Source organism: Dermacentor andersoni, chromosome 7 (assembly GCF_023375885.2).
Source record: "Dermacentor andersoni chromosome 7, qqDerAnde1_hic_scaffold, whole genome shotgun sequence".
Classification (NCBI taxonomy): Eukaryota; Metazoa; Arthropoda; class Arachnida; order Ixodida; family Ixodidae; genus Dermacentor; species Dermacentor andersoni.
In genome coordinates this window covers 169,969,953-169,997,656 of record NC_092820.1, presented here as the reverse complement: position 1 = coordinate 169,997,656, position 27,704 = coordinate 169,969,953, and the positions used below count along the sequence as shown (strand labels likewise).

General features: G+C 45.1%; 1 protein-coding gene across 2 annotated transcripts in view; it reads right to left on the bottom strand.

The window, feature by feature from the left end:
• LOC129385276 (uncharacterized) overlaps positions 1 to 27,704 on the bottom strand; it is a 610,699-nt gene that overhangs the window by 64,191 nt on the left and 518,804 nt on the right. The window contains exon 5 of one of the 2 annotated variants that reach the window (XM_072289404.1): positions 2,701 to 2,829. The exons of the other annotated variant lie outside the window; for it this stretch is intronic. Coding sequence (XP_072145505.1) covers positions 2,802 to 2,829 — 28 coding nt within the window. The 3' untranslated portion in view covers positions 2,701 to 2,801. The remainder of the gene's footprint in view (positions 1 to 2,700; positions 2,830 to 27,704) is intronic. 2 annotated transcript variants of the gene reach the window in all.

Sequence of the window (27,704 nt, the reverse complement as noted above, 5' to 3'; positions counted from 1 at the left end):
AAGCGCACATAAGAAACCTGCTCAGGAAAGCAGTTGCTGCCCTGACGACAAGTACCCTTTTCGAAACGTTGGCTGCAGCGACATTCCTTGTCTGAAAACTGCTAATCACTGCACCGTACAAGACACACACAGCCGAGTATAATACACGTGTGAGATAACATGCGTACACAGTCGTGAGTATTACACATAACATGGTGTCTTATTGAACAACTCTGTATTAGATCAGCGGTTGAGTGGTCGCTGCTGTGACCCACAATGGACACTTTATTGTGGTATAAAGGCTACAAACAGGTATAATTTGCATCAAATTTGCCTAAATACTTGCTCGAAGTAATGCCGCTATGCTTGCTGCTTAGTGAGAGAGAGAGGAAGGACAGGGAGCTGAACTAGACGTATATACATATATATATATATATATATATATATATATATATATATATATATATATATACACGGTTTTTCCTCTTGCGCGTGGGGGAGGTAGAACGGGTTACACAGAAAGGAATAGGCGAAAAAGAAAATTAGTAACTGCTATAGGCGTTCACTGAATCAGGTGAATCGTGAAAAGCACAGTCATGCTTTCGCAATCTTGTGGCGGGATATAGAGTGACGTCTATCTCATAGGATTATGTTCATAGGATTATGGCTGATCGTTTCCTACGGCTGCTTAGAGAACAATAACGCAGTAAACTATCATGCACTTTCCTATCCCTTTCCTATCCACTGTTACCACTGTTCAGGTTTCAGCAGATGTACCTAGACAGTTACATGGCAGTCAGCCATCATTTCCCGATATTCTTTATATTCATTTTACTTAAATTAAACAACCCGTTACGACAGAAGATTCTCATCCCTTTTCTGTCTTTAAGAAAACCTGACTAATGCACTCCCACGCTCAAAGCAAGGATAAAGTGCGCCCGCAAGGAGGACTCCCCGAGGGCCCCAGCGTCTTTAATCCAATCGAAGTAGCATTTATGCTCGAAAGGAACAAAAAAAAGAGCGTGCGCAATTTTCATCTTATATTGGCAGTAGTAGCCCGAATGCAAAGCAGACTGTAAACAACACTTGCTGCTCTCCGTACAAGGCGGAAACTTTCAGGCCGAGCAACCCTCTGAAATATGCGAGACGTATCTCACTTTCAATTTGTGGAAGTGAGTACACACCGGCTTCGGTTTTCTCGTTACCATGACAACATATGCGAAACCTCGTGTTTACTTCCGCTCTCTTATTCATTTCTCCCTGCGTGGACGCTTACACTGCCACAAAGCAACATCGTTTTCATGCATAAGGCTGACTTATTTATCGAGAATACCACTACACAGTTGCTAAGAATGGCTGTACACACCAGGAAAGCCAGCCAAGGCGATATTGCTCACATTTGCTTCTTAAAGGCGGCGAATGAAATATGGAAAGGAAAATAAAAAAAAATCCCCCAATGTCAACTGGAATTTTATTCCTAACTTTGATCAAATTTAGAAAGAGAAAGCTCCACCTCGGGAGCCTCTCTATAAATACATGGGAAAGGAAAAATCCCTTCCCATGCATAAATTTGACTAGGTTTGTCGGAGATATTGAAGGTATACCAATTGTAGGGGGCAGATTGTTTATTTAGACAATTATTGGTTATAAAGGTTCTTGAAGATCGCAATTTTTGACAAAACGAAGGAATAACGTTACAACTTTGTGAATAAATCATAAAAAATAAGGTATCACAATTATGTAAAATGCACATGTTTACACAAAGAAGCGGGCTAAATACTTAATATATAGAGCTATCACACACTGTAACACTATGTAATTGGTAAGACTTCTGCCAAACTGTCGTCAATATCTTCACTGTTCCACACAAGTTGTTATCAATACATCAAATTTGTCCACTTTAGAAGCCCTGCAATATCTGCTTTAATTGCATAGTAATAGATTTCTTAACTTTACGCCGAAGTTTTTTTTTAAACTGCAACAATTTTTGGTAGCATTTGTAAATCAACTGAAGTCCTAAATAAAAACTCTGCTTCTTTCGATTCGTACGTTTAAGCTTTCTTATTAAATGCAACGAGTTTCATTCAACTGGGTGGAGTGGTTGTATAATGACATCATTTCAGTGTTCCGGATGTGTTTCAATATAAAGTAGAAGCTGGACTCGGCCTAAAGCTTCCCCTTAAGGGCTTTCCTTTTTCCTGCCGTAAGCGAACCCACTATGGGCCTGGTATTCCAAAAATGACATAGTGCTGTCTGCTTCGCTTGGCATTTCGTTCTCTCTCGCAGTGTTCATTTAAATATTGCGATTTCGTAAATAGTATTAGTAATTTCCTTTCTAGTAAGTCACGCCCCACTAACTGTAACTAACGTTTATACAAGGTAAAGAAAAAATTCACGCTTATAACTATCCGGTAGAAAAACTTTTCATCGACGAACTGTAGACAAATGGCCTTAACCCATTTTCTCTTCGAATGTCTGTAGTACGTCTGCAAACAAACAATTTTGGTTCCTGTGAACCACGAGAAGGGGAAGTATGTAACTCTTAACGACCTAGCTGCATTCCTGTGCATGGTCTGTACGCTGCTCGTAGATAAAATATCAAGTCTAAAACAAGGCTAAGTATTCTTATTCGAGCACATGGCACATGGACGTCGATACCGTGTTGTCACGGTATCGACGTCGTACGTGTGGCTCACTCGCAGGGGTTAGTAGTTTGTTTACCTGTAAAAACCTCCTACGCAAGTGGCATCTTCATGCTCCAATCAATAGCCTCGGCAAGGTAGATCCGGCAGTGCTTTGCTTACCGCTACTCACATGACCACTCAGCGGGGCGCACCGACAATGGCGTTCCTGCGAAACAATAGGGTGCTTACCACACCGGGGTGCATGCAGAGGTTCTAGCAGAACAGACTGCAGACGTTAAGCAAAACTTATTTCATCCTTTCTTTGGACGCCGACAAACGCCAATGGTATTCTGTCGGTCTCGTCTCAAATAACATCGATGTGTGCCAGTGCCTGCAATGGCCACTGGTAGCTCTTCATCTTGCCACCATTGTGAGTCACCTGCGAGCTTCCAGGGTGATGTTTCTACTGCGATGAAGCCCTTCCCTCGCGCTGCCATGTTAGTCTGACATTATTTCTCGGAAGACCTCTTGAGGAACTCGAGCGCAACGCTCAATTTTGCTATCGATCACGTTCAGTGTTTCACCCTTCGAGTGTAACTGGTTGTTTTTCTTTTTTTTTTTTTGCAAAGGACGATGAGTAGCTGTAGATAGTAGAAGCGTCACATGATGATACTGTGGTTAACGAAATTTGTTTGTGCTATTTAAGAGTGAAACAATATGCGCCATCAAAAACTTTAACGTTGTCAATATTGAAATATCATTGCATGTCGCTGGGTCTGTTGTTCAGACTTTGCAGGCAGCCGAGCACAGCGCTAGGTGAAATTCAAGAGAATTCAAAATCCAGCGCGACAGCGTATTGTCATAGTAGTGAACTGGTTCGAAATTTCTATGACAGCACGCACTGCTCGTCAGAAATGGAAATTGTAACTTTGAATAATAATAGTCACACACTTAAGTGTACAATAAGTTCATACGATTGAACTTTTCATTCCTACTAACGTTTCATTGAGCCGCACACCAGTTGTGTACACGGCTTGAAAATACTTAAAACGTGATGAACATAAAATTAAGCAGTTGCGCTGAAATCACAGGCAGATTAGGTGCATTCAGTCTGTTAGATGTCGTTAGTCTAAAGGTCATCGCGGTTTCGAGGTGTTGTTAACTAATATTCTGCAATTGCACGCGCGGAGCATAAGAGGCTACACTGGAAAACGTGGGACAGTGCTGCGTAACTACACTGTCCTGAAACCTTCTAATGCACTTCCAACATAAGCGCGCGCACCCTACCTGTGCTGTCTGACACCTAACAAGGCACTAGTGACAGCTTATGATCACTGCATAACGCAATCCAACGTGATGTCGCCCTACCTTGCGGATTAACGAAACGTTGCATGGCCACTTTGAGGAACTGGAATACAGCGGTACAGCGCGCAACTCGTGTGATTGTTGTAGCTAGCCCTCTCTCTCTCTCTCTCTCTATATATATATATATATATATATATATATGTGTGATTCGACTGCACTGCACTCATAAAGACTTAGCTCGTCCCATTTCGATTTTCAGATATTGTGTAGAACTTGTCGCACTCAAGTGCCACATAGCGAACTTCTCGTAGAGTGCAGGTGGAGGGGTAGCGGTTATTAGCGCGAAACATTTCGCCGCTCTCCTGAGCCGTTGCTAAAACGATTACAGAGAGTTTCCGGGAAAACAATGAGAGGAATTGGGTCTGCGAGGAATTTTGGGTGTGGGTCTTCGCTGCTGCCCTTTTCTTGATGTTTGTGAACTCCGCTTTACATATTGTATTCACTCGATTCTAAAGTGCCCTGAATTTGTAGCACACATCCAATTTTCATACTTTAAAATATGGAAAGCTTAAAAAGCTCGATTGTTCCTTCTGCAGATATTAATAGTAAAAGATATATGTATAGGAATGTGTTCAGACTTCAAATGTACTTATTGCATCCGAGCCACAATTGACTGGACATCAATCTTCGGGAACCACCTATAGGTGGTATCTGATGATGGCAAGCTTGTTAATGACGATGAGCAGGAGCGTCTGGTACAGGCAGTATAAGGCAAGGCAAGGCCTTCGGAGGTAAAATATGACATTCTAGCTTAGGCGGTGGCATTTTATCACGACCAATTGCAGTTACGGTGCCGTGCTGGATTCGAAAGCATATGTGACATTTTAGTGAAATAATTTGAAAAGAAAAGCTATGCTGCCGCCATAAAGTGACTCTTTACTGCCCCTTACCATGAATATCGGCACCCGAATCTACGCCATGCATATACCAAAAACATGAATTCCTTATACCAGCGAGCGCGTCGTGACGCCAAAGCCAGACAACTGACAACGCAGTACGGAACGGGATCAGGCACACTATACGCGGAGGCAGCCATCTGTGGCACACATGGCTTTTCACTGCCCGCCGTTGGCTTGGTCCGCAGGCCAGGTATATTCACCAGCGCCTCAGCCAAGACCAGCTCGGCAAACACGGCGCACACTATACGCGGAGGCAGCCATCTGTGGCACACATGGCTTTTCACTGCCCGCCGTTGGCTTGGTCCGCAGGCCAGGTATATTCACCAGCGCCTCAGCCAAGACCAGCTCGGCAAACACGGCGGAATCCCTAGCAGTCGCTCTCGCAGTTATAAACCAAAGAAGCCATGAGTCAAGGATCTTATATCCCGACGGACTCTGAAATAGCGTTCCTGCGTGACTCGCCCGCCTCTTAGGTGCGACATTAAACCAGGAACGCAGAATCGTATGGCGCCCGGTACAATCGCAGCAACGGGTAACGACAGAGCGGACACTACCGCTAGTGCGATAGTTCATCGAGCGACTGTCTCCCGTCCAGACAGCCTCCTCCCGCCCCACGCGCCCCACAAGCCCCGGGAAGTCCTAGAACATCAGCATCGAGAAAGACAGCGCTACTCCCCGCCATACTCTCAGCTAGGTGTCAGGGAAGCGTATAAGTGACGCCACCTGCAGACAAACACCTATCCACACTTGCGGTTAAAGCTTGTCATCCACCCCGCCGCATGCGGAAGCACTTGGCCGTAGTGTGGAGGCCAGGCAACTCTCACCCACATTAATTGGGAATGCGATCTCAAGCCACCCAAATTAATGCGCCTCGCATTCCGGCGAAAAAAATTCAGAACAGAGCACTGGGAGACGTGGCTCACCAGCGAGAGAGGCCCGAGTGGTCCTCCTCGACCAAGAGCGGCAGGTTGTTGAGGCCAGTGGAGCCCTGGACTAGCGGCACCACCTACCTGCTTGCCCAACCCTCTGCTTTTACAACAAACGTTTTTCAATCAATCTCTGTGAACTAAAAAAGGCACATTGTTTATATTTTGTTTAATTACGAAGTGTGTTGTGGGTGAGGTAGGATAAATCTTTCAACTGTGCGGGCTAAATTGCAATCTTGCAGAAAATTACTTGTGCAAGCGTTCCACAGCGTTAGAAGGCCGTTATTTGCAATGGTTCTCAGAGTCCTAAAAGAACTGTGCTAGATACCAAGTTGATATTCTGTGGATGTGAGAGCTGCTTAAGTATGATGTGTGTGGTCGAAACTTTAACGCTCCTTGCCCAATTAGATGCTTTGCATATAACTACGGAACTCTCGGTTATTATCTCTATTTTCATGTCTTATGCGAGGTTCGCATTGCGTTTCTCTGACACCCTATGTCAACTAAACGAGGCATGTTGTTTGCATTAGGTTAACACAGGGACACGTTACGGGTGACTTGCAGGTGAATTTCAAAGGATTAGGCTTAAATACGGCATTTGCGATAAATCATATATGCAAGTGCCCCGGGGCGTTATACGTGTATTTAGGAACGACGCAAAATTTAGCCGCTACCCTAAAGGAAATGCAAATGTCACTTAGATATAATTTACCGGAGATGCATGAAATTTTAGGTTAAATCAGGGTGCAAGGTTACATGTGTGTGCTTCAAATACGGTCGTTGTTAAAAAATCCATGAACAGCTGCTCCAAAGTGTAATATGCGAGCAAGATTTCGAAAGGGTGTCTTATGTAGGCAGCGCTTTAAAGTGTGTGTGGTTTAATTATAGGCAACTTCTCAGCGCAACTGCTTTACATACGTATTGCTAGACGTATTGCTATAAACGACATATTTTATTTTGTATGTTGTTTCGTATGCATGTGTTGTGTATCGCTACTGCAGACGCTCTGTTTACGTCTGCTTAACCTCCCTGCCTTTCCTCTCTTCTGTCTTTCTATCTTTAGTAGGAGTTGGCTAATCAAAACTTCACCGCCTGCGTTCAAGGGTTAGCATGTGTTTTAATTCCTGTCATTGCAAAATTTCAGGCAATGTCCCTACTCCTAAGTGCAGTATTTGTAATTACTTCCCACAGCAGCGTAACCTCTTGGTTACAATGTTTGAAGAAGGTTTTCATAGTCAGCTCGGGTTAAATACATCATACCCTAACGACTCTGTACTGCGTTTCTATCAAATTGAGCAGTTCGCCCGTACACCTTCCGCAAGTTAAACCTATGCTCATAATAAGGGCGACGGAAGGCGGTCATAAAAAGTGGGCAAGAGAGAAGAGTTAAAGTGAAGGAGAACAAGGAGTGAGAGAAGGTAAAGGGTGGCGCCATTAAATCCTGACCGTCTCATTACCGACGACAGCTTGGCCCGCCATTAGTGGTCGTGCACATCAGCTTTCACCAGCATGCTCGACCCGCTGCGGCAGCCTCCCCCTCTATCACCCCCCTCTCTGCCGTTGTGTTGTCGGTGGTTTCTCCTGCGGATCTCCGCCATAACAAGTCGTGGCTGTCTGTGTCTGTGCGTTTGCGCGCATCAGGAACCAAGCGACTGCTTCGGGTGGTCTGCGTTGATCACGTCAAATGCAGGTGCTGCCGTCATAAGTACTGAACGGGAAGAGCAAAAAGTAGCCTTGCAAAACGTTGGAGGAAGAGCGATGACGCGTCAGGCAAAGCTCAATGGGGAGAGTGAGAAAAGGTCGAACGAAGTGTCACTATGTTATTCGTAGACCCCTTCGCTCTGGCAGTTACGTCTGCGCTACAAACATAAGCAGCTCCCAACGACACATGTGGCGCAAGCAAGAGCTCTGTAAACGTGAGCGCGTTGGGGTCTCCGCGGCTATGGTTTTCTGCTTCTGAAGACGACATCGTGGCTTAGACCTCCTATCAGTACGGTGATTTACCTTGGCAGGTGGCAGGAACACACGTGCCTGTAAGGATATGTAGATGCAGGATAACAACTCAGAGAGATTGAAAATAAAATAGAGTCCTCTTATATCCACCCGTACATTATTCCATAGAAGTAAACTATCACTTTTCATAACTGTTTCTCGGAGGCAACATATCTCAATCAGATTTAGCGCAAACTCTCATTCACGCTCGTCCAAAAACAAATAATTTCTTATCAATTTTCTGAATGGAGGACGCCATGCTCAATTATATTTAATCTGCAGATCTCTAAATGTTCTAGAATTTTATTACCATCGTTTTAAATAGCTGCGGGTCCTTCAAAGCACTAAAAGCAACCGTCCAGATTACGGTGTGATAAGAATCTTACTGAAGCGTGTTAAAATATAACTGAACGTACTCAGGTAAAAGCGAAACTCATGTGGATTCGTTCCAGAAACAGCTTTTATATTCTCGGAATTTCAGATCGACTCATTGAAGCAATTTGAAAATCTGTTCTCTCTTGTGCAATAGTGAGCTCTTTATCATTAGTCAGGCTGTGCAATCGTAGCAAAACTTGCATAAGATGGAAGGAAAACGCACACATGAAAAAAAGGGGGATGCGAGGGTGTGACTTATGAAGCAGGTGGGTATATTTCGTTAATATAAAGTTCCTCCATTGCAGATACCCTGTCTTCTGATGCATGGTTTAAGCTGACTCACTAGAGAAGTGATTTATCACAGCAGAATCAGAAAGCTAAGAGAAATGTGCTTGGAAACTATGAACACCGAATTCCGCTGTTAAGGAAGATCTTCTCTGAGAACAGCAGTCAAGTAAATGACAAAGTGATCAGAACTGCTTCAAGTTTCTCACAATTACTAATAGAAAGCAAGTGAAAGTTTCTTATAGCTGTTCGCTATTTGTAACTTTACTTAGTAATGGTCGAACTTAAGAAAGCTCCTCTCGTAAGAGCAGTCCGCACATCTTGTGCAACTCGTCGGATACCATAAATTTATATTCTGCAAAATTAGAATCAATGTTTATAAAGCAGTTCACTTTCGTCGTAGATGCATGTGTCCGTCCGTCCGTCCGTCCGTCCGTCCGTCCGTCCGTCCGTCCGTCCGTCCGTCCGTCCGTCCGTCCGTCCGTCCGTCCGTCCGTCCGTCCGTCCGTCCGTCCGTCTGTCTGTCTGTCTGTCTGTCTGTCCGTCCGTCCGTCCGTCCGTCCGTCCGTCCGTCCGTCCGTCCGTCCGTCCGTCCGTCCGTCCGTCCGTCCGTCCGTCCGTCCGTCCGTCCGTCCGTCCGTCCGTCCGTCCGTCCGTCCGTCCGTCCGTCCGTCTGTCTGTCTGTCTGTCTGTCTGTCTGTCTGTCTGTCTGTCTGTCTGTCTGTCTGTCTGTCTGTCTGTCTGTCTGTCTGTCTGTCTGTCTGTCTGTCTGTCTGTCTGTCTGTCTGTCTGTCTGTCTGTCTGTCTGTCTGTCTGTCTGTCTGTCTGTCTGTCTGTCTGTCTGTCTGTCTGTCTGTCTGTCTGTCTGTCTGTCTGTCTGTCTGTCTGTCTGTCTGTCTGTCTGTCTGTCTGTCTGTCTGTCTGTCTGTCTGTCTGTCTGTCTGTCTGTCTGTCTGTCTGTCTGTCTGTCTGTCTGTCTGTCTGTCTGTCTGTCTGTCTGTCTGTCTGTCTGTCTGTCTGTCTGTCTGTCTGTCTGTCTGTCTGTCTGTCTGTCTGTCTGTCTGTCTGTCTGTCTGTCTGTCTGTCTGTCTGTCTGTCTGTCTGTCTGTCTGTCTGTCTGTCTGTCTGTCTGTCTGTCTGTCTGTCTGTCTGTCTGTCTGTCTGTCTGTCTGTCTGTCTGTCTGTCTGTCTGTCTGTCTGTCTGTCTGTCTGTCTGTCTGTCTGTCTGTCTGTCTGTCTGTCTGTCTGTCTGTCTGTCTGTCTGTCTGTCTGTCTGTCTGTCTGTCTGTCTGTCTGTCTGTCTGTCTGTCTGTCTGTCTGTCTGTCTGTCTGTCTGTCTGTCTGTCTGTCTGTCTGTCTGTCTGTCTGTCTGTCTGTCTGTCTGTCTGTCTGTCTGTCTGTCTGTCTGTCTGTCTGTCTGTCTGTCTGTCTGTCTGTCTGTCTGTCTGTCTGTCTGTCTGTCTGTCTGTCTGTCTGTCTGTCTGTCTGTCTGTCTGTCTGTCTGTCTGTCTGTCTGTCTGTCTGTCTGTCTGTCTGTCTGTCTGTCTGTCTGTCTGTCTGTCTGTCTGTCTGTCTGTCTGTCTGTCTGTCTGTCTGTCTGTCTGTCTGTCTGTCTGTCTGTCTGTCTGTCTGTCTGTTAACCTCGCCCAAAAATAAACCAAGAAAAAGTTTTCGAATTTAACCGAATTCAAACTATAAATCCGCATCATTCACAAATCATCCTGCGTATTTTCAATTGCATAGGTGTATATTTAGGCAATAGCTTTCCTGAATCTGAAAAGGAGGTCCCGAAGTCAGACTTCGGGACCTCCTTCTGTGTATTAACTTTTTGCAATCTCTCTAATTCAAGGGTGATACGTCGGTTAAATTAAGGTGTGTGCAGTAAGCATGTGCTTCGTGGCAAAAGAACATATCATTGTTATTAGCACTTTTTCACTCCAAAACAGCATGCTTGAAGCAATTGAGCATGTTTTACTTTGCCTACGAGCAGGTGTTCTTTCATGTAAGAAGACTCACAAATAATCAATAAAGGGAAAATGGGACATCCACCCGTTCGTAGCAATTGCTACGAACGGGTGGATGTCCCATTTTCCCTTTATTAATTACTTCTCTCCACCTTGCGGGTTTCCGCAGAACTACTACGTCAAAGACTCACAAGACTACTAAACACATAACCTTTTATAGAGGGGTGATGTGGTTGAAATGCCAAGTGATCATGAGCGTATTACTATCGCCTGATACGGCGTTTTTCGCCGAACAAAGAAACAGTCGCAGAAGTGTTACCCGAGTCGTGCAAATAAAAGTTTTAAACTTAATAAGATAAGCACTTGGAAGTTAATAATTGATTTCTCAAAATTATGCCTCAGGTTCGTTTTATATCATAATGAAATTTGCTTGCTTGAAGACCATTTATACGCCGAGAAAACTGCGAAGTTTAAAGCGCCCAGTGAACATGTCTCGAAAATGCGCCAAACTGCATTAGAAAATTCTTAGAAACTCCGGCAGTGTTTGCGAAAGGAAGTTGCGTTCATTAATCAAGCACCTGCACCATTTTTGTGGCTGCAAGCGTGCGGGACTAATGGTTTTGTAACTGCAGAACAGTCGGACGCCTTTATTTCGAATACCGATGCGATTCGCAAGAATATTAAAAGCGCAAACACGTACATGCGTATCCAGCAGCTACTCACAAACCAACACTCCCGGATATTTTTCGCGTTTCGTACAAGTAAGCATGAAGAGATGTGAAGTTCACTGATTAAGCGAACCACCCATTCCGGGAAAAGAGGATTACGACATGGATTATGAAGCAACATCGCATTCAAGAGTAACTTGATGAAAAAAAGTGTCTTCGTAAGTGAATTTATTTTCACAAGTTCGTAATTGAGGCAGCGCGTGCTAAGTGCGTAAGTTAGCAATAAAATTTTCGTCAGACAACTGTGTTTAGGGAACGCTTTTGGACAGTACAGTTAGAACAGAAACATTGTAATTGGTAAACGAACGTCACGGCAGAAGTTTTGTTCTCTTGCGGTATCTATTCCGTGATGAATGTTGTAGCTGTTGTGGCAACTGAAGTCGTGAGGGTAACTGTTTACGATGGCAGTGTTTCTGCGGAAAACAGACACCACTACGCCAACTGCGCCACTGCAATGCTGCCCATCGAATTTACCTGAGTCCCACCTGTAATGTTGTAATGTTTCACTTGCACGCCAAAATACTATTGGCGCTATTTCAGGCCAGATTACAATTGCACTTTCTATTCGCCATCAGTCAAGCGTGATGAATTCAAAACATATCCAAAGCTTTCGAGTGATTTCTTTTTTTCTTTTATGGCCATTAATTTTTTAACTTTCTTAGTTTCCTTTCTAAGTGCGTCCACTTTAGAAACCATAAATCGACATAACTCATGGTTACAACAAAACATATAGTTTTTCAAAAGTCCTAAACCGCCGAAGTTCTTTGCAAATCACCGATCCTGAAGTAACATCTTCAGGCTACACCCTACGCGAGCTAAGGTATGCGTAGTCTGGTGGCTGGCTCGCGGTTCTTCCGCCACTTGAATGAAGTTTTTGGCAACGTTTACTGTCCTAGATTTACCGCCTGCGTACCTCGACGCCATTCCGAATTCATATGATTAATGAATCTTCCTCTGACGCTAAAAACCTGACTCTGATACGCACGCCTGGCGTCGGCGGGCCGACACTCCAGAGGCATTGTAAAAGAAAGGGGGCTGGTGAAACACCCGTATTGAAATGCCACGATGCAAGCTCGATTTCTTTCCTTTCAAAGCCAGCACTATTCAGGCAAAGGAAGAACCACAAAAGAATTATTCGCTATAGTCAAACTTCAGTTCGTTCTGAAGAGCATCAATCTTATTCTTCTTCCTTCCTCGTGAGGATCTGATGGCCTTTACTATCACTGCTTTGTAATTTATTCGTTTATTTATTTATTTTCTTTAAAAGAAAGCAGCCGATGCGCGTCACTGCGCCGCAATGGAGCCGCGCTCTTTACGTCAAAGCTCTCGAGGCTGTAAACAAAGCCGCGGAAAGAGTTTCTGCCTCGGGGATTCAAATTACCTCAGATTGCAACTTTCGATATGCGTCGCGTGGGACAATGCGTCGCCCTTTTCTCGAGTCACTCTATTCTCACTCTTTTGCCGGCTCAATTTACTCAATGGTATCGTTCCTTCGCTCGCGCCTTCTTCTTCTTTTTTCACTTCATTTCTTCTTTTTCTTCTTCTTTTGTTCCTGCGGAATTCTTCAGCGTGATCGCCCGTTGTGCTGTATCAATATGACTACTTTTCTTTTTGTGTACTCTTTTCGTTCACAGTGATCTTTGTTTTTCTAGACGTCTTCTGTTCCGCACTGCCAGCCTGTCGAACTGGTCTCGGCCGATTCATTTGCTGCACTTGCGACAAGAGCCTCTCGACATCCGGAGGCACTTTCGAAATGTTATCTCGGCTTTGATATCAAACAGTTTGGCGCTTCCATCGCTCCAATTTCTTTTTTCGCTTTCTTATTATGCAGCGCCACGGCACTGATCCGACTTGCTCCTTTTGCAGACGAACCTTCTGTTTCTCGTACACCGCGCAGATTTTGTCCTCTTATTCAGCAATGAATAATAAAATAAAGTCAGGCTTCCATCAGCCTGATATTATTTGACGTTACAACGGAGTACTTAAGGTGCTGACCAGAGTAACGCTCATATCTCCCTGCATTACCGCGCTCAACCAGTCCTCAACATTACAGAACCTAGTCGCGCTGCACTCTAAGAGGGAATCGTACCTACGCTACACTGTAATGTATCGTGAAGCCTTTGCTAACTTTAGAACATAATCCAGACGACTACAGAACTTTTCACTCCTAAGTGGATATATCACTATATTTCAGTGATTTGTTAACAAAACACACGTGCAATTACAAGAAAGAATAAGATATTGGAAGAGGGAGAAAGAAAAACGAAGAGGAGACAATATTGGAAGATTGATCGGAAACGTCTGTTTGTACTACATGCATGCTCCAAATATGCATCTGTGAGTTATTACACAAAGCGGCGACTGCCACTTAAACAATGTGTAAAGACAGTGATAAACATACTGTACCAATACTTCTGCACACAAGCTCGCGAAAATTCAGAATATATATCACACGCCCACATACAGGTATATAACTAACATTGTCGTGAACGTTTCGGCTAAACCAAATATTGGACTCTGTTTCTCAAAAGTGCCATTCACTCCCAGCTCGCGGTTCACCAGCTCAGCCGACAATCACGTGCTTCGTTAGTTTCCACGTTGGGTAAAAAGGCAGGAAAGCGACGCTGAACCGACCACATTGAAAACGACCACCAATAATGCCCGCAGTCTCTTTCATGAGGAACCATCTCGTTCACAGCACAACTACACGCTCGTCAACAGCCAGTCGTAAAAGATACAAGCTTCCACAACAGCGAACTGAGGTAGCGGTTTCTAATTAGCTCATTTTAAAACGTACTAACTTAAATAAGATTGCGCGAGGCCTTGCGCACACCTTAAGCGGAGGGAAAACACAAGGGTCGGATTGTGCAACGCTATGATTTCTTCAAATTTTAAACCAACACTGAAGTTAGAGCTCACGCAAAGATAAGACGAACGTAGCAAAGGTGTTTCTGTGGTTTACACATTCTTACCACCGGATTAGAGTATTCGATTTTCTTTAAGAATATCGCCAGAAAAAAGAAAAGACTAGCAACAAAATAAAGCTACACGCAGTTCCTTTAGTGACGTTAACGGCTGTTTTTACGTAAAAAAAGGAGCTACGCGAAGACTTCCGGCTGTTTAAAGACTCCAACACCACAGTTACCGTCGAGCAGAGCATAGATAACGTTCACGACGCTACACATTTAAGCAAACGCGTAATTTTACGGCTTCGTCCCCCGCTCGGCTCTACTGGCTCTACGCGATTATCCAACCTCTGAATACATATCGTATATACATTTACGGAAGAGAACCAGCTGTGCGACGACTGCACAAAAACTATGGTGAAACAGCTGAATGCACTTCCGTCGCACACACGGCTGTTATCTCGGAAAACTTTGAGCGGAAGAAAGCGATCCCTTCTGCATAACCGCACCAGAGTTGATTTCGCGGCTAAAGAGAGCTCGCGATGCATAGGTGCGCGCGCAAGTTCTGAAAGCGGTTTTCGCGATAGAGCGCCCACCTGGCCGCACCGTCATTTTCCAGCGCTCATTTCCTATACGCATCATGCAGGAAATCCTTTTTTTATGTTTTCTGCTTGTGATATGCAAATTAGACGTGAATTCACTTAATCCGATGCTTAAAGCGACTGTCGCTTTGATATAAAATAACATACGAACCGCCAGTAACCCCGACCTTATAGGCTTACCTAAGGCTGTCTCTTTTGTGTGTGTGCTTTAGATGCGCGCGCACACGCACACACCTGCACGCACGTACATGAACCCACACATGCACGTGCACGCATGTACGCATGCTCACACCCACACGTACATGCACACGCATGCACAACACAAGCACGCATGCGAACACAGTGAAGCATTGTGATCATGAATCACATGCTACAGGATTAGAATCGTAAATCATTGTTAGGCTTCTGGTGCTTGCAATGTAGTTTTCGGTGCCTTTTCTTACGATACGCTTTCTTTCATTACATTTATTTCGCCCGTTGCAAGTGTGCTAATTCAGTACTTTTTGTTACGTTTATAACCTCTCGAAAAAGGAAGAAGAATTTATGCTTTGTTCTGAGTGCGTTACCAAACGCTGTCTGCTTGTTTAAGCGTAGAGGAAGTTCGTCTCAGTGTATCTCTCCAAATATCTATAAAAAGCGATAGGTTCGGCTGTAAGCGGCAATCAATCTGATGACTTTGCAGGTATATTTTGTTATTTATCAAAAGCGGTAAATGACCTCCTCTTTAAAACGACACAGCTATCTAACCAGGAAATAAATTTTGCGCTCGATGGATTATTTCTGACACAAGCTAATTAAAATATTTTTTTGATAATGTCTTTATCACACTCCGATAAATAAGCATTCTACGCAACTCCTTCACGTAGATACGGAAGCCATTAGAATTGATGAAACTCGTACATAGTTGTAACGGACTGTAAATGGTGGCTTCTTATAAAGCAATCACTGAATTTTGAGTAATAAAAATACGCGTCTCTGAAAGAGTGACACCGAGTAAAAGTGGACATTGCAGCACGGATTATATTTTGAAGTCCATAATACGTAACCACCATGGAGAAAATCTGAACTAGTTGATAACCGAGTAATTACGAGGATCCTCTCAGAAATCCGAACGAAATTTCAGGACCAATAGCTGGTTGCGATACCCGCACCTTTAATTTTGACATAGCGCGCAAAATTGTGCAAGCTAAACCTTGCCACAGAATCTCAGTTGCTAAATTAGGAAACCAATAACATGTAGGAGAATTTCATGGTTTCCCGTGGCTTGTGGTGTTTGGCGCAATAGGAAAGTGCACAGGCCACAGACAATCATGGAACAACATTGCTCGAAAGCTGCATTCTTTATTGACAACCACATTTTAGTTGACATCAGCACTGCCGGAAAGTGTTACTTCAAAAGAGTATGGCATTGAGACAGACAATCTAACTCGTGCGTGCCCTCATGTAGAGAGAAAATGAACGTGAAGTCTTTTAACGATCAAAGAAGGGGTTCCATTCTCGTCGAATATATGCTCTCGGTGAAAGAAAGCTCAGACGCCCCGCGTAGACGTTGTTAGTTTTGTGGTGGAGCATTTCTTATCTAAACCATTCCGACGAATGCGTACGGCCAAGCGGGCTTCGTAAACAAGCCCATCAGAAGCGCTAAAGAAGTGTCACGATATGGGCGAAACGGTGCTATTATATGGCCCACATCGTAGCGCCGTGATCGTTGGATGGGAGAAATAAATCTCCAAGTGAGAAGATAGTAACAGAATGGGGGGTTCTGGCTATATGGCCCTTCTCACAATCCAGAGATTTACGGCGCAGTGACAGCACACGTTGAGAGACGACAGGAAATGGCTTTTTGTGCGAACGCGGCAGTCATTTTCCAGTACATGGCGTGCATATAACTTGCGTGCTGGGAGCGCATGGTGGGCGTGGGGAAGTGCAGAGACTCGCACAGTGGACTTTTCTGTTTACCGACCGAAGCCAGGGTATTGTGCCTACCGTGTACAGGTACACAGAGGCGCACGCATCAGGTCGTATCTTGCACTTTTAAACGTAGGTTCAAGAAATATTTTCTTAGATGCATCCTTTATCTATAGGTGACATTCAGCGGAAGGTTGCCGCTGTTTTATTAACGTATGGGGTCTTGACACGGCTTCTCCGTAAGTCCCTTATTCTTGACGTGCACTTGACACTATCTTTTTCGAACTTCTTCCACTGGGAGCCCGCATGATTCCGCACTATGTGGGAGCACAAGTAAACATTATAGAGATGCTGGTACGATTCACTGTCGTTACACGACATCTGCTGAAGCATTCCTGAACAACGAAAACAACGTCGCCTCCTTTCGGCCGGGCCCCATTCGATAGCACAGTCGTCGTCGTTTCATTGAGATAGGAACTTCACTGATAATAAATATACTGCCCCCTTCACTCCGTGCTCCAAGCAAATTAAACCTTTCATAGAAGATATGCGCGGTGATAGGACTGGCAGCGTCTTCGCAACGTCAAGAACGGTAACTAACTAAAGGTGAATGTCTCTTTCCTTCCGTACCATTGCAGTTGTCTGCTTTAAACTAGCGTGCAGCGAATAGACCACAAGCTTACCCGGAGCTGCCCTACCTGCATATGGGCGCTCGTAGGGGTATACAGAACGTTTGTAAATTTCCTTAACTTGATTTTACTAAAGCGGTACGTCCACATATTTATACAATTTTAACGAGTAATCTGAGTTTTCATTTATAAGACATCGACGGGATTGCAAAATTAGGATAAGGCTATTGCGCTTCATTGTACTTTTCTTCTTTTATTCCCTATTGTATGGGCTGATCTTTTGTCATTTCAGTGAAAATAAACAAACTGCACCTTATTAAGCAAACCACGGGGTCTCTTGTTCTCATTCTTCAAAATATATGCATCTTCTTTGTTCAGTGGGTACTCTGGCAAACAGCCTAAAGATTTGGTTCTTTGTGAAATCTCCTTACTACCAAACAAAAGATTAGGATAATCTGCATGGCATGTTTTATGTTTATAGGCACTCCAGGGTAGCGAATACAGGAACGTTTTCACAGCCTTCCCCGAAGGCCTAGCGTGATACCTTGACTGCGCCAACACAAGAAGTTGATCAGTTCTCGGGAAGAACAGGGTGAACAGTTTTTGACGCTGACGAGGTGGAACAATCTGGCGGAGCGCTGTATAGGGTGCTGATAAAAGCGAGGCTTTCATAGCGTCGGAGCTGGATGAAGATGAGGTGGGTTGTGGCTGTGAAAGAAAAGTGCTCGCAACTAAGTAAGGAAATCATGGGCGGTAACCGCGCTGCCGATGGAACACTGAACGGCGTCTCCGAGGCTACATCGGCGGGTCTTTATGTGAAGACTCACTCGCTTACTCCCACCGGACTCATCCGCATCTAAGTTATCCCTGAACTACCGCCACTCAAGACATCCTTCTACTCCCGTACTCCTCGAGGGTGGGCGGCGTTCCGGAACTGACAGTGACAAACGAGCGTTGCGCTTTGCACACGGTTGAGAGACTGATCGCATCTCTCCCTTCACCTACATTTAGTTGGCGCGCTTACGAAGACAAGTTCCAGCGCACGCACGAAGCGGCGAAGACGTCCGGCTAAAGAGAGCATGTCAAGTGGAGACACACCTTTTTGCAGTCGATGCAGAAAGTTCCGGGGACATTAGAGCAGACGCAGCGAATTTCATTTTCCTGGCTAGGCTCATTTATGTTTCTTCGACGTCCATCAACGTGCTTCAGTGAACAATGCACGGAAATTAAGAAATCACGCAGTCAAGAACTCGGGTAGGTAGGTGTGTACAATATTAATGCACAGAAACTTACACGACACTAAGAAGGAAAATGACTGAACTTCATTGATGAATTCCTCCGGCTGCAGCTCCTAGAGAACATGAGCCGTTTCTCAGTTCGGAAAGAACAAGGTGAACTCTTTTAGACGTTGACGAGGCGGAACAACCATAGTAGTCGCTCATAGCTAGCACTGCCATGTTGCTTGCTTGTGTGCTTTATCTCCAAACCGTCGCGCCTTGCACAGTACCAGGCAGAACCCAAGAAACCTTAAGATAGCTTGCTTTTTCTGTGCTTTAGGCACCAATGACGCTAGCTTTCTCGTTTATTTTATTTGCTTCTTTTGCAATGAGGGGTGTACAGTATTTTCTGTTTTCTTTGCAACCATCGTGCCTCAAATGAACATGCTTTATTTGACCTATGAATGAAATTACCATTCCAGTGAATCCTGGTGGCAATGTTTTCAAGTAGCACATGAGAGCGCGTCCTTTCGCCTCGAAAGGTAGAGGCCTGCTTGCATTCCTCGTGCTGGTTAATGAGGACGACTGCTTTAAACACTGTTGCTGTTATTTGGACACTAATGTACATCATATAAAAAGCCACAAGTGAAATCAAGATGACAAGCCGCACACACGTGTTCATCAGTTAAGATTTTAAATGCTAAGTGATGATGATGCAGCGGTGGCGTAGAGGTAGAGCATCCGCCTCGCGTGCAAGAAGAGCGTGGTTCGAATCCCGGCTCAGCTCAATTTCCTACCGGATTAAAAAAAAATCCGCGTGCTGATAAAATTGCACAAACAGGCCTGGAGTGCGGCCTGATCCCGGTGACCAAAACCGGTAACGCATTCCCTCACCAGAGCAGGATTCGCCACCCTGGTGCAGTACTTGGCCACAACCTCCCATATGAACACAACAATCAAACCCCGGCCCTCAGTCCCCAGCAGCTGCGAAGCAACTGACCACGGCGGCAGTCAGACCTGCAACGCAGGAGAGGGTGCTAAGAATCCCTGGATCCAGACAGGCCGCAATTGGTGTTTGAACCTGGCAACGTTTAACGCTAGATGTTACAGTGAGGCGAGTCTAGCAGTGCTATTGGAGGAATTAGAGGGCAGTAAATGGGATATAATAGGGCTCAGTGAAGCTATGAGGAAAAATGAACCATATACAGTGCTAAAAAGCGCGTATGTCCTGTGCTACCGGGGCTTAGCGGAAAGGCGAGAACTAGGAGGCGGATTCGTGATTAATAAGAATATAGCTGGTAACGAGAGGGTAGCAGGTCTTGTTGTGAACCTTAATAACAGGTACAAATTGAAGGTCGTACAGGTCTACGCCCCTACATCCAGTCATGATGACGAGGAAGTCGAAAGCTTCTATGAAGACGTGGAATCGGCGATGGGTAAAGTCAAAACAAGATACACTATACTGATGGGCGACTTCAATGCCAAGGTTGGCAAGAAGCAGGCTGGAGACAAGGCAGTGGGGGAATATGGCATAGGCACTAGGAATAGCAGGGGAGAGTTATTAGTAGACTTTGCAGAACAGAATAAGATGCGGATAATGAATATCTTCTTCCGCAAGCGGGATAGCCGAAAGTGGACGTGGAGCAGCCCGAATGACGAGACTAGAAATGAAATAGACCTTATACTCTGCGCTAACCCTGGCATGATACGAGATGTGGACGTGCTCGGCAAGGTGCGCTGCAGTGACCATAGGATGGTAAGAACTCGAATTATCCTAGACTTGAGGAGGGAGCGGAAGAAACTGGTACGTAAGAAGCCGATCAATGAGTTAGCTGTAAGTAAGAAAATAGAGTAATTCCGGATCAAGCTAGAGAAGAGGTATTCGGCTTTAATACAGGAAGAGGACCTTAATGTTGAAGCAATGAACGACAATCTTATGGGCATCCTTAAGGAGTCTGCAATAGAAGTCGGTGGCAACTCCGTTAGACAGGATACCAGTAAGCTATAGCAGGAGACGAAAGATCGGATCAAGAAACCCCAATGTATGAAAGCCTCTAACCCTACATCTAGAATAGAACTGACAGAACTTTCCAAGTTAATCAGCAAGCGTAAGACAGCTGACATAAGGAAATATAGAATTGGACATGCTCTCAGGAACGGAGGAAGCGTAAAAGCAGTGTAGAAGAAACTACGAATTGGCAAGAATCAGAAATATGCGTTAAGAGACATAGCCGGCAATATCATTACTAATATGGATGAGATCGTTCAAGTGGCTGAGGAGTTCTATAGAGATTTATACAGTACCAGTGGCACCCACGACGATAATGGAAGAGAGAATAATCCATAGGAATTTGAAATCCCACAAGTAACGCCGGAAGAAGTAAAGAAAGCCTTGGGAGCTATGCAAAGGGGGAAGGCAGCTGGGGAGGATCAGGTAACAGCAGATTTGTTGAAGGATGGTGGGCAGATTGTTCTAGAAAAACTGGCCACCCTGTATACGCAATGCCTCATGACTTCGAGGGTACCGGAATCTTGGAAAAACGCTAACATAATCCTAATCCATAAGAAAGGGGACGCCAAAGACTTGAAAAATTATAGACCGATCAGCTTACTGTCCGTTTCCTACAAAGTATTTACTAAGGTAATTGCAAATAGAATCAGGAACACCTTAGACTTGCGTCAACCAAAGGACCAGGCAGGATTCCGTAAAGGGTACTCAACAATAGACCATATTCACACTATCAATCAGGTGATAGAGAAATGTGCGGAATATAACCAACCCTTATATATAGCTTTTATTGATTACGAGAAAGCGTTTGATTCAATCGAAACCTCAGCAGTCATGGAGGCATTGCGGAATCAGGGTGTAGACGAGCCGTATGTAAAAACACTGAAAGATATCTATAGCGGCTCCACAGCCACCGTAGTCCTCCATAAAGAAAGCAACAAAATCCCAATAAAGAAAGGCGTCAGGCAGGGAGATACGACCTCTCCAATGCTATTCACAGCGTGTTGACAGGAGGTATTCAGAGACCTGGATTGGGAAGAATTGGGGATAAGAGTTAATAGAGAATACCTTAGTAACTTGAGATTCGCTGATGATATTGCCTTGCTTAGTAACTCAGGAGACGAATTGCAATGCATGCTCACTGACCTGGAGAGGCAAAGCCTAAGGGTTGGTCTAAAAATTAATCTGCAGAAAACTAAATTAATGTTTAACAGTCTCGGAAGAAAACAGCAGTTTACGATAGGTAGCGAGGCACTGGAAATGGTAAGGGAATACATCAACTTTGGACAGGTAGTGACTGCGGATCCAGATCATGAGACTAAAATAATCAGAAGAATAAGAATGGGCTGGGGTGCGTTTGGCAGGCATTTTCAGATCACGAACAGCAGGTTGCCATTATCCCTCAAGAGAAAAGTATATAACAGCTGTGTCTTACCAGTACTCACGTACGGGGCAGAAACCTGGAGACTTACGAAAAGGGTTCTACTTAAATTGAGGACGACGAAACAAACTATGGAAGGAAGAATGATAGGTGTAACGTTAAGGGATAAGAAAAGAGCAGATTGGGTGAGGGAAAAAACGCGAGTTGATAATATTTTAGTTGAAATCAATAAAAAGAAATGAGCATGGGCAGGACATGTAATTAGGAGGGAGGATAACCGATGGTCATTAATGGTTACGGACTGGATTCCAAGGGAAGCGAAGCGTAGCAGGGGACGGCAGAAAGTTAGGTAGGCTGATGAGATTAAGAAGTTTGCAGGGACAACATGGCCACAATTAGTACATGACCGGGGTAGTTGGAGAAGTATGGGTGAGGCCTTTGCCCTGCAGTGAGCGTAACCAGGCTGATGATGATGATGATGGAGATGACGATGACGACGACGACGACGACGTGATGATGATGATGATGATGATGATGATGATGTATCAAGTCGTGTCGTTATTTGTATTCTTGCTTTTTGCTTTCTTCGGCCCTCCTTTTTCTACAGGACCTGTAGGCGTATGACGTGAAGGAACCGACGGGGCACCACGACAAAACTTGTTATATAGACTGCCGTAGATTGCCCAGTGATAAGTGCTCCAACATATTCCTAGAGGAGTGCGTTCGTCAACGCCACAGCGCAAATATCTTTTCCGTTGTGTCGTCTGCTACAAGCCTTTCTCTCCCCTTTCCCTCTCTTTTGCAGAGTATATCATGCAGATAGGTACTTCCACGGTAGCAACCCTCTCATCATTTAAATAAAGAGCTGTATTCTCTTCAAGGGAGAACAGAGGACGTAAAGATGAATCAGCAGTGATCATATATGTGATGGACGTGATCACCGCAGGGGCGGGGTCCGTGTCAGCCGCACTGTTTCGTTTAGCATGGGTCCGTGACCCGGCATCGTCTAGAAGCTCCTTCCCGTTCTTCGAGACCACCGGTCACGCCCTAACACCGGTCCCCTTTTGTTCATTCCAAAAATATACTTTCCACGCGAGAGAATGATAGCACTGTAAATAACGAATGGTGCACGCGATTGTCTCTAGATGCGACGGGAGTCCTGTATATACATGCCTCCCATAAGATCCCATTGCGGTGCGCAAATGGACAGATTATGCTTGAAGGCACGCGTCCGGACGGTCATACAAATGTACGCGAGTCGATGAGAGAAACCTTTTGTTCAGAGGAAAGGTGGAGGGAGAAATTCTTCGTGCAGCGCCACCTTCATGTTGGGGGACAAGAGAGAGGGAACAAGAGTGGTCGATGGGGGCCAGATTTGCAGTCCAAATAGGCAGGACGCGGCGGCGCGGCGCTGAACTGAATTGTGAATCATGAAACACGCCTTTGCATTCGTAACAGGGTTTGCTTGAGAAATACAGCCGGGGTTGGAACCCTCGACGTAGGGGACTGTCAGGGCGAACGGTCGACCTCGTGCATTGCCCCTCCTTTTTAGACCATTACTCTGGAGTGAGTGGTCCGTCGTTTGCCATGAATTTTAACGTCTCACCGGAATTCAAAAGGGAAACCAGGTCGCAAGAAAATGACCTCGTCTGGATACATCCCCGCTACGGCTGATGAACGATTCGCCACACAGGTATCCCGGAACATAATTTTCTCACGAACGACGCATGTATCATTCTGATTTCGGTGTTAGGGCGTGACCGGCGCCAAATGTCTGGTGAAGATTATTCTGGTGAAGCACAGTGAAGAAACACTAAATGGGAAAATTGATTGATTGATTGATTGATTGATTGATTGATTGATTGATTGATTGATTGATTGATTGATTGATTGATTGATTGATTGATTGATTGATTGATTGATTGATTGATTGATTGATTGATTGATTGATTGATTGATTGATTTGAACATTATAACGTTTCAAAAGAATAAAGGAGTACGGCAAGACGGCCTAGTAGAAGTTGGGAGTACGCTAGATTATCTTCAACCACAAGTTTTTTTGTACCTAACACTTATTGTTACGAAAGCGTCAAATGGCCCATTGAGCGAAAAAGCCGGCATCTGTCGTCTGTAGCAGCGAAAGGGAATGTAAACGCGCGTTTTTAATGGTTGCGACGCCCCGTCATAAGCTGCGCCTCGACGGAGGAGAGCGGGCGAAAGAGGTAACCTGCTGCCGCGCTAGCGCGCCAAAGGTATCGTGTGGGGAGAGGGAGTCGCCGCAATACCACGGCACCCTCGCTCTCGGCACGAGCGCTCCTGGGCAGTGCAGAGCCAACGTTGGCAGAGCAGGTGAAAAGGAACACATCTGTTGGCCTTCCCTCTTACGCAACACCATGCTCCGTGAGGGAAGAGGGCATCAGCGCGAGGCGTCGCTTGATGGTTATCGCCGCCTCGGTGGCATACGGCGTTGCCAACGCAGGTTGCTGCTGCTTGGTGACTCGGGCAGCACGTACTGCTATGGTACATTACTCGAAGAGCAAAACTCGAATGACCGTTCGGCGCTGTTCAATTGAACAATAATGATGTCGCATTCACAACTCATGAGGAGTGCTTAGGGGCCCTCGGATTTTTACACAGGCTTTCCGCATTCCGCCTCCATTTAGTATCATCCGGTGGGGCGGAGCATTGAGGCGACGTCGTGGTCTCCAGTGGAACGTCATAACCACTTGGTTACCGCGGATGTAGACATTCCATTCGGTGATGGCCGAACAACATATCCAGGGGACGAGACCGGGCTAGTTGGTATTCAGTGCTGAAGTGACTAGCGCAAGTGAGTACACGGTACACTAAAAAGGCGACAAGGACAAGCGCAATGTTCTTGTCCTTGTCACATTTTTAGTGTACCATGTCTACTCTTGCGCTAGTCACTTCAGCAACATATCCAAGTGACTAAAGCTTTAAAAGTACTAAAGTACTAAAGTAGAAGTAGAAATTTATCTCATGTGCAATACAGAACATGTGTGCAATACAGAAGCTGCTTTTGGGCAGCCTGACGAAGCTCTCACACCCTTTATCTTGGACATGGGTCAACATTAGGTCACAGACCTATTGAATAATACATTACGGGGTGACCTACACACTATGATAGATTTCAATGAAGAATGGTAAATGTCGAAGATTTGTCGCGAGAATTCGGTCATCAAACACGCTGATAACATCACTGAGAAGCCTTGCAGAATACCGATAAAAAGCATATATCGGCTTCACAACAAAAATAATATTCAGCAATTGCCGAAGAAAGTGGGTATTGTACTCTGTCAATCATCAACATCGACGTCTGGAAGCAAAATGAATATTCTTTCAATTCTCATAGTACACACCTCGCTAAAATATGTGCCAACGGCATTGAAAGAAAGTACCGTGTTCTCAAACAGCACTAGTTGCTAACACTTTATGAAATTTCAAATCATCAGTGTTGCGGTAGACTGATGTAAGCACTTGTGGACTTTATTTCCGTTAGCCTAGGGGTCCTGTTGCAAATCCGCGGCACAATTTTTTTACATTTTCGTCGCGCTATTTAGAGGATCAGTCATTCAGTTTATTCTATTCAATCTTCACAAACTACTTCTACCCAAATGCACAACGTGGAAAAAGGTTGCCGAATTGACAAGGTTCTCATTCGTCATGGAGTAGTACAAAACTATAAAGGAAATCCACAAGGGTTTCTGAGAAAGAATGCTCGGCAGTTGAACGAAACGTTATCCTGATTCGGGTATCAAACCCGGGATCAGCCCCTTTCCGGGATGATCGCTTTACCATCCGAGCTAACCAGGAAACTAGCAAATTACAACGCGAAAGAGAATTATTCGGCAACTCGAAGTGCAGCCAACACAGCGTCTGAGAAAATAGCCCGCGAATAGGGGGAATGGGGGGATGGGGGGCGGCGAAGAGGGCGGGCGGAGGAATGGTTTCTTTGTAGCTTTCTGCTATTCTTAGGTGGATGGCCAGATAAGAAAAATTATCACAGGACGATTGAGAATGTAGCTTGAAGTGTTCTACAGTGGTTGAAAAAGTAATGTATCAGGATCGCGGCAACGTTTCGACCAGTGGAACTTGTATTCGTCATAAGAGCAACTGCTGACCCGTTGAAGACAAATGAACTTCTCGAAACGTATCCATCGTGGGGCTTATAGCGCGTGAAAAAGACAAGGACGAAAGTGAGACGTGACACACATCCATCGACATCCCTTGTTCAATCACTCTCGATACTTTCATAGGTGGACAATAATATTTTCCTTTCAAGTTTATCCTGTTTAGAAATTGTAAGTAGAATGGCTCATGCCCGGCTTCCCTGATCTTAATTTATTAGAAGCCTCCATTTTTACTGCTATAAAGAAAACGATTACGAAAATATCTGGAAGTTTCGCTGAACGGGCGAAGCGTTGTCAGCGATGGCAAGGTTTAGCGTCGCGCTTGAACTCTTCGCACGGTGTTCTTACTCTTCGCGGTTCAGACACTTTTACGTGACGCACCACGCAGGACAACTTCTTCCGAGCAGAAGGAACAGCGCCCTGGCAGCTGCCAGGCGGCGTCCCACAGCGCTGATGCGATGAGTGCCACCAGTGGCGTTAAAGGTGTCGCACCTAAATGGGGCGTGCGATGAGATCGCTAACGATATATTCCATAATGTTAGCTTGGCGTTTGCTGCTCAGACCACAGTGTACACGCAGCAGCTCAGAAGGAACGCTAGTGAGCCTATAGTGCGCGTGCGCACAACGCTCGTGGCAGCAACGGAAGGTGGAGCGTAACGCTGCCACCGAGGCTTGGCGAGCGTAGCGTTGACGGCGCGTTCACTTCGCCTCGCTGCTTTTGCAGCCAAACGTAGTCTGCGTCTCTTGAGGCCCTCTAAGCCATAGAGTTTCTCACTATAACACCTGGAGGGAAACCTGGCGCCACCGTCTATGGGAGTTTATTAAGGGGCGCTGGGCCGTCATGGGAATGACGGTATATGTGCCTGTGAGGCTTGCGTTGGCTGGTGTTGTAAAAGGCTTCGTCTGGAACGTGGATAGGGCTGCACAAATAACGCGTTCTTAAAGTAAAATCTTCATAAAATGTTTCCATTCACAAAAATTTACTGACCTACAATGCATGACGAGGGGAACAAAAGCAATAACAGACGACAAACTGTTTCAAAGCGAGCGCGAATCTTGTCGTCTGTCCTCCAACTTTAGCGGCCCGCTGATACTTATTACGTACCATGTAATTGTACATGCAATAAAAAGTTCTCATAGTCAAAGAAAACATGTTTTTGTTTGACCCTGTTTGATTAATAAAGCCAAAACAGCTTTTTACGTGCAGTTTTATTAGAAAATGTACCATTGTGACAGACGGAACGGTGTTTGCCTGGCCATCCGAGAACGATGCCGATCCGACGTCACAATATACCGGCATTCCCACGCATACCACAGCGCAGCAGTGCCAGATTTCCCTCTAGGTGTTATAGTGAGAAACTCTATGCCCTAAGCCTCCGCGCGCGAACAACGCATGCGCCCTTATGGGACAGCTCGACGACGGCGTTTTTGCACTTCCAGCTTCCGTATCATGAATATTGAAATAATAAAAGCAATAGGGTTGCCCTATATTGTCAATCGTTGTCTTTCTCGTTTTCTGTGGCCGAAAAATGTTTTTCATGACAGCGCTCGCTAGATTGGCTTTGTTACAATAAATGTGTCCTTGACAAAAAGCACGCTTTACAGGGTGAACCGAAACATTTTTTAAATTTATTTATTTATTTATTTTGCTAACGTTTTTGCGGCATTCGAAATGCCCGAAAGTGAGAAGAATGCCAGAAGAATACAGTGGAGAAATCATTATCGATTAAAATTGATAGAAATGCGAGATATGAGAGAATCGAAA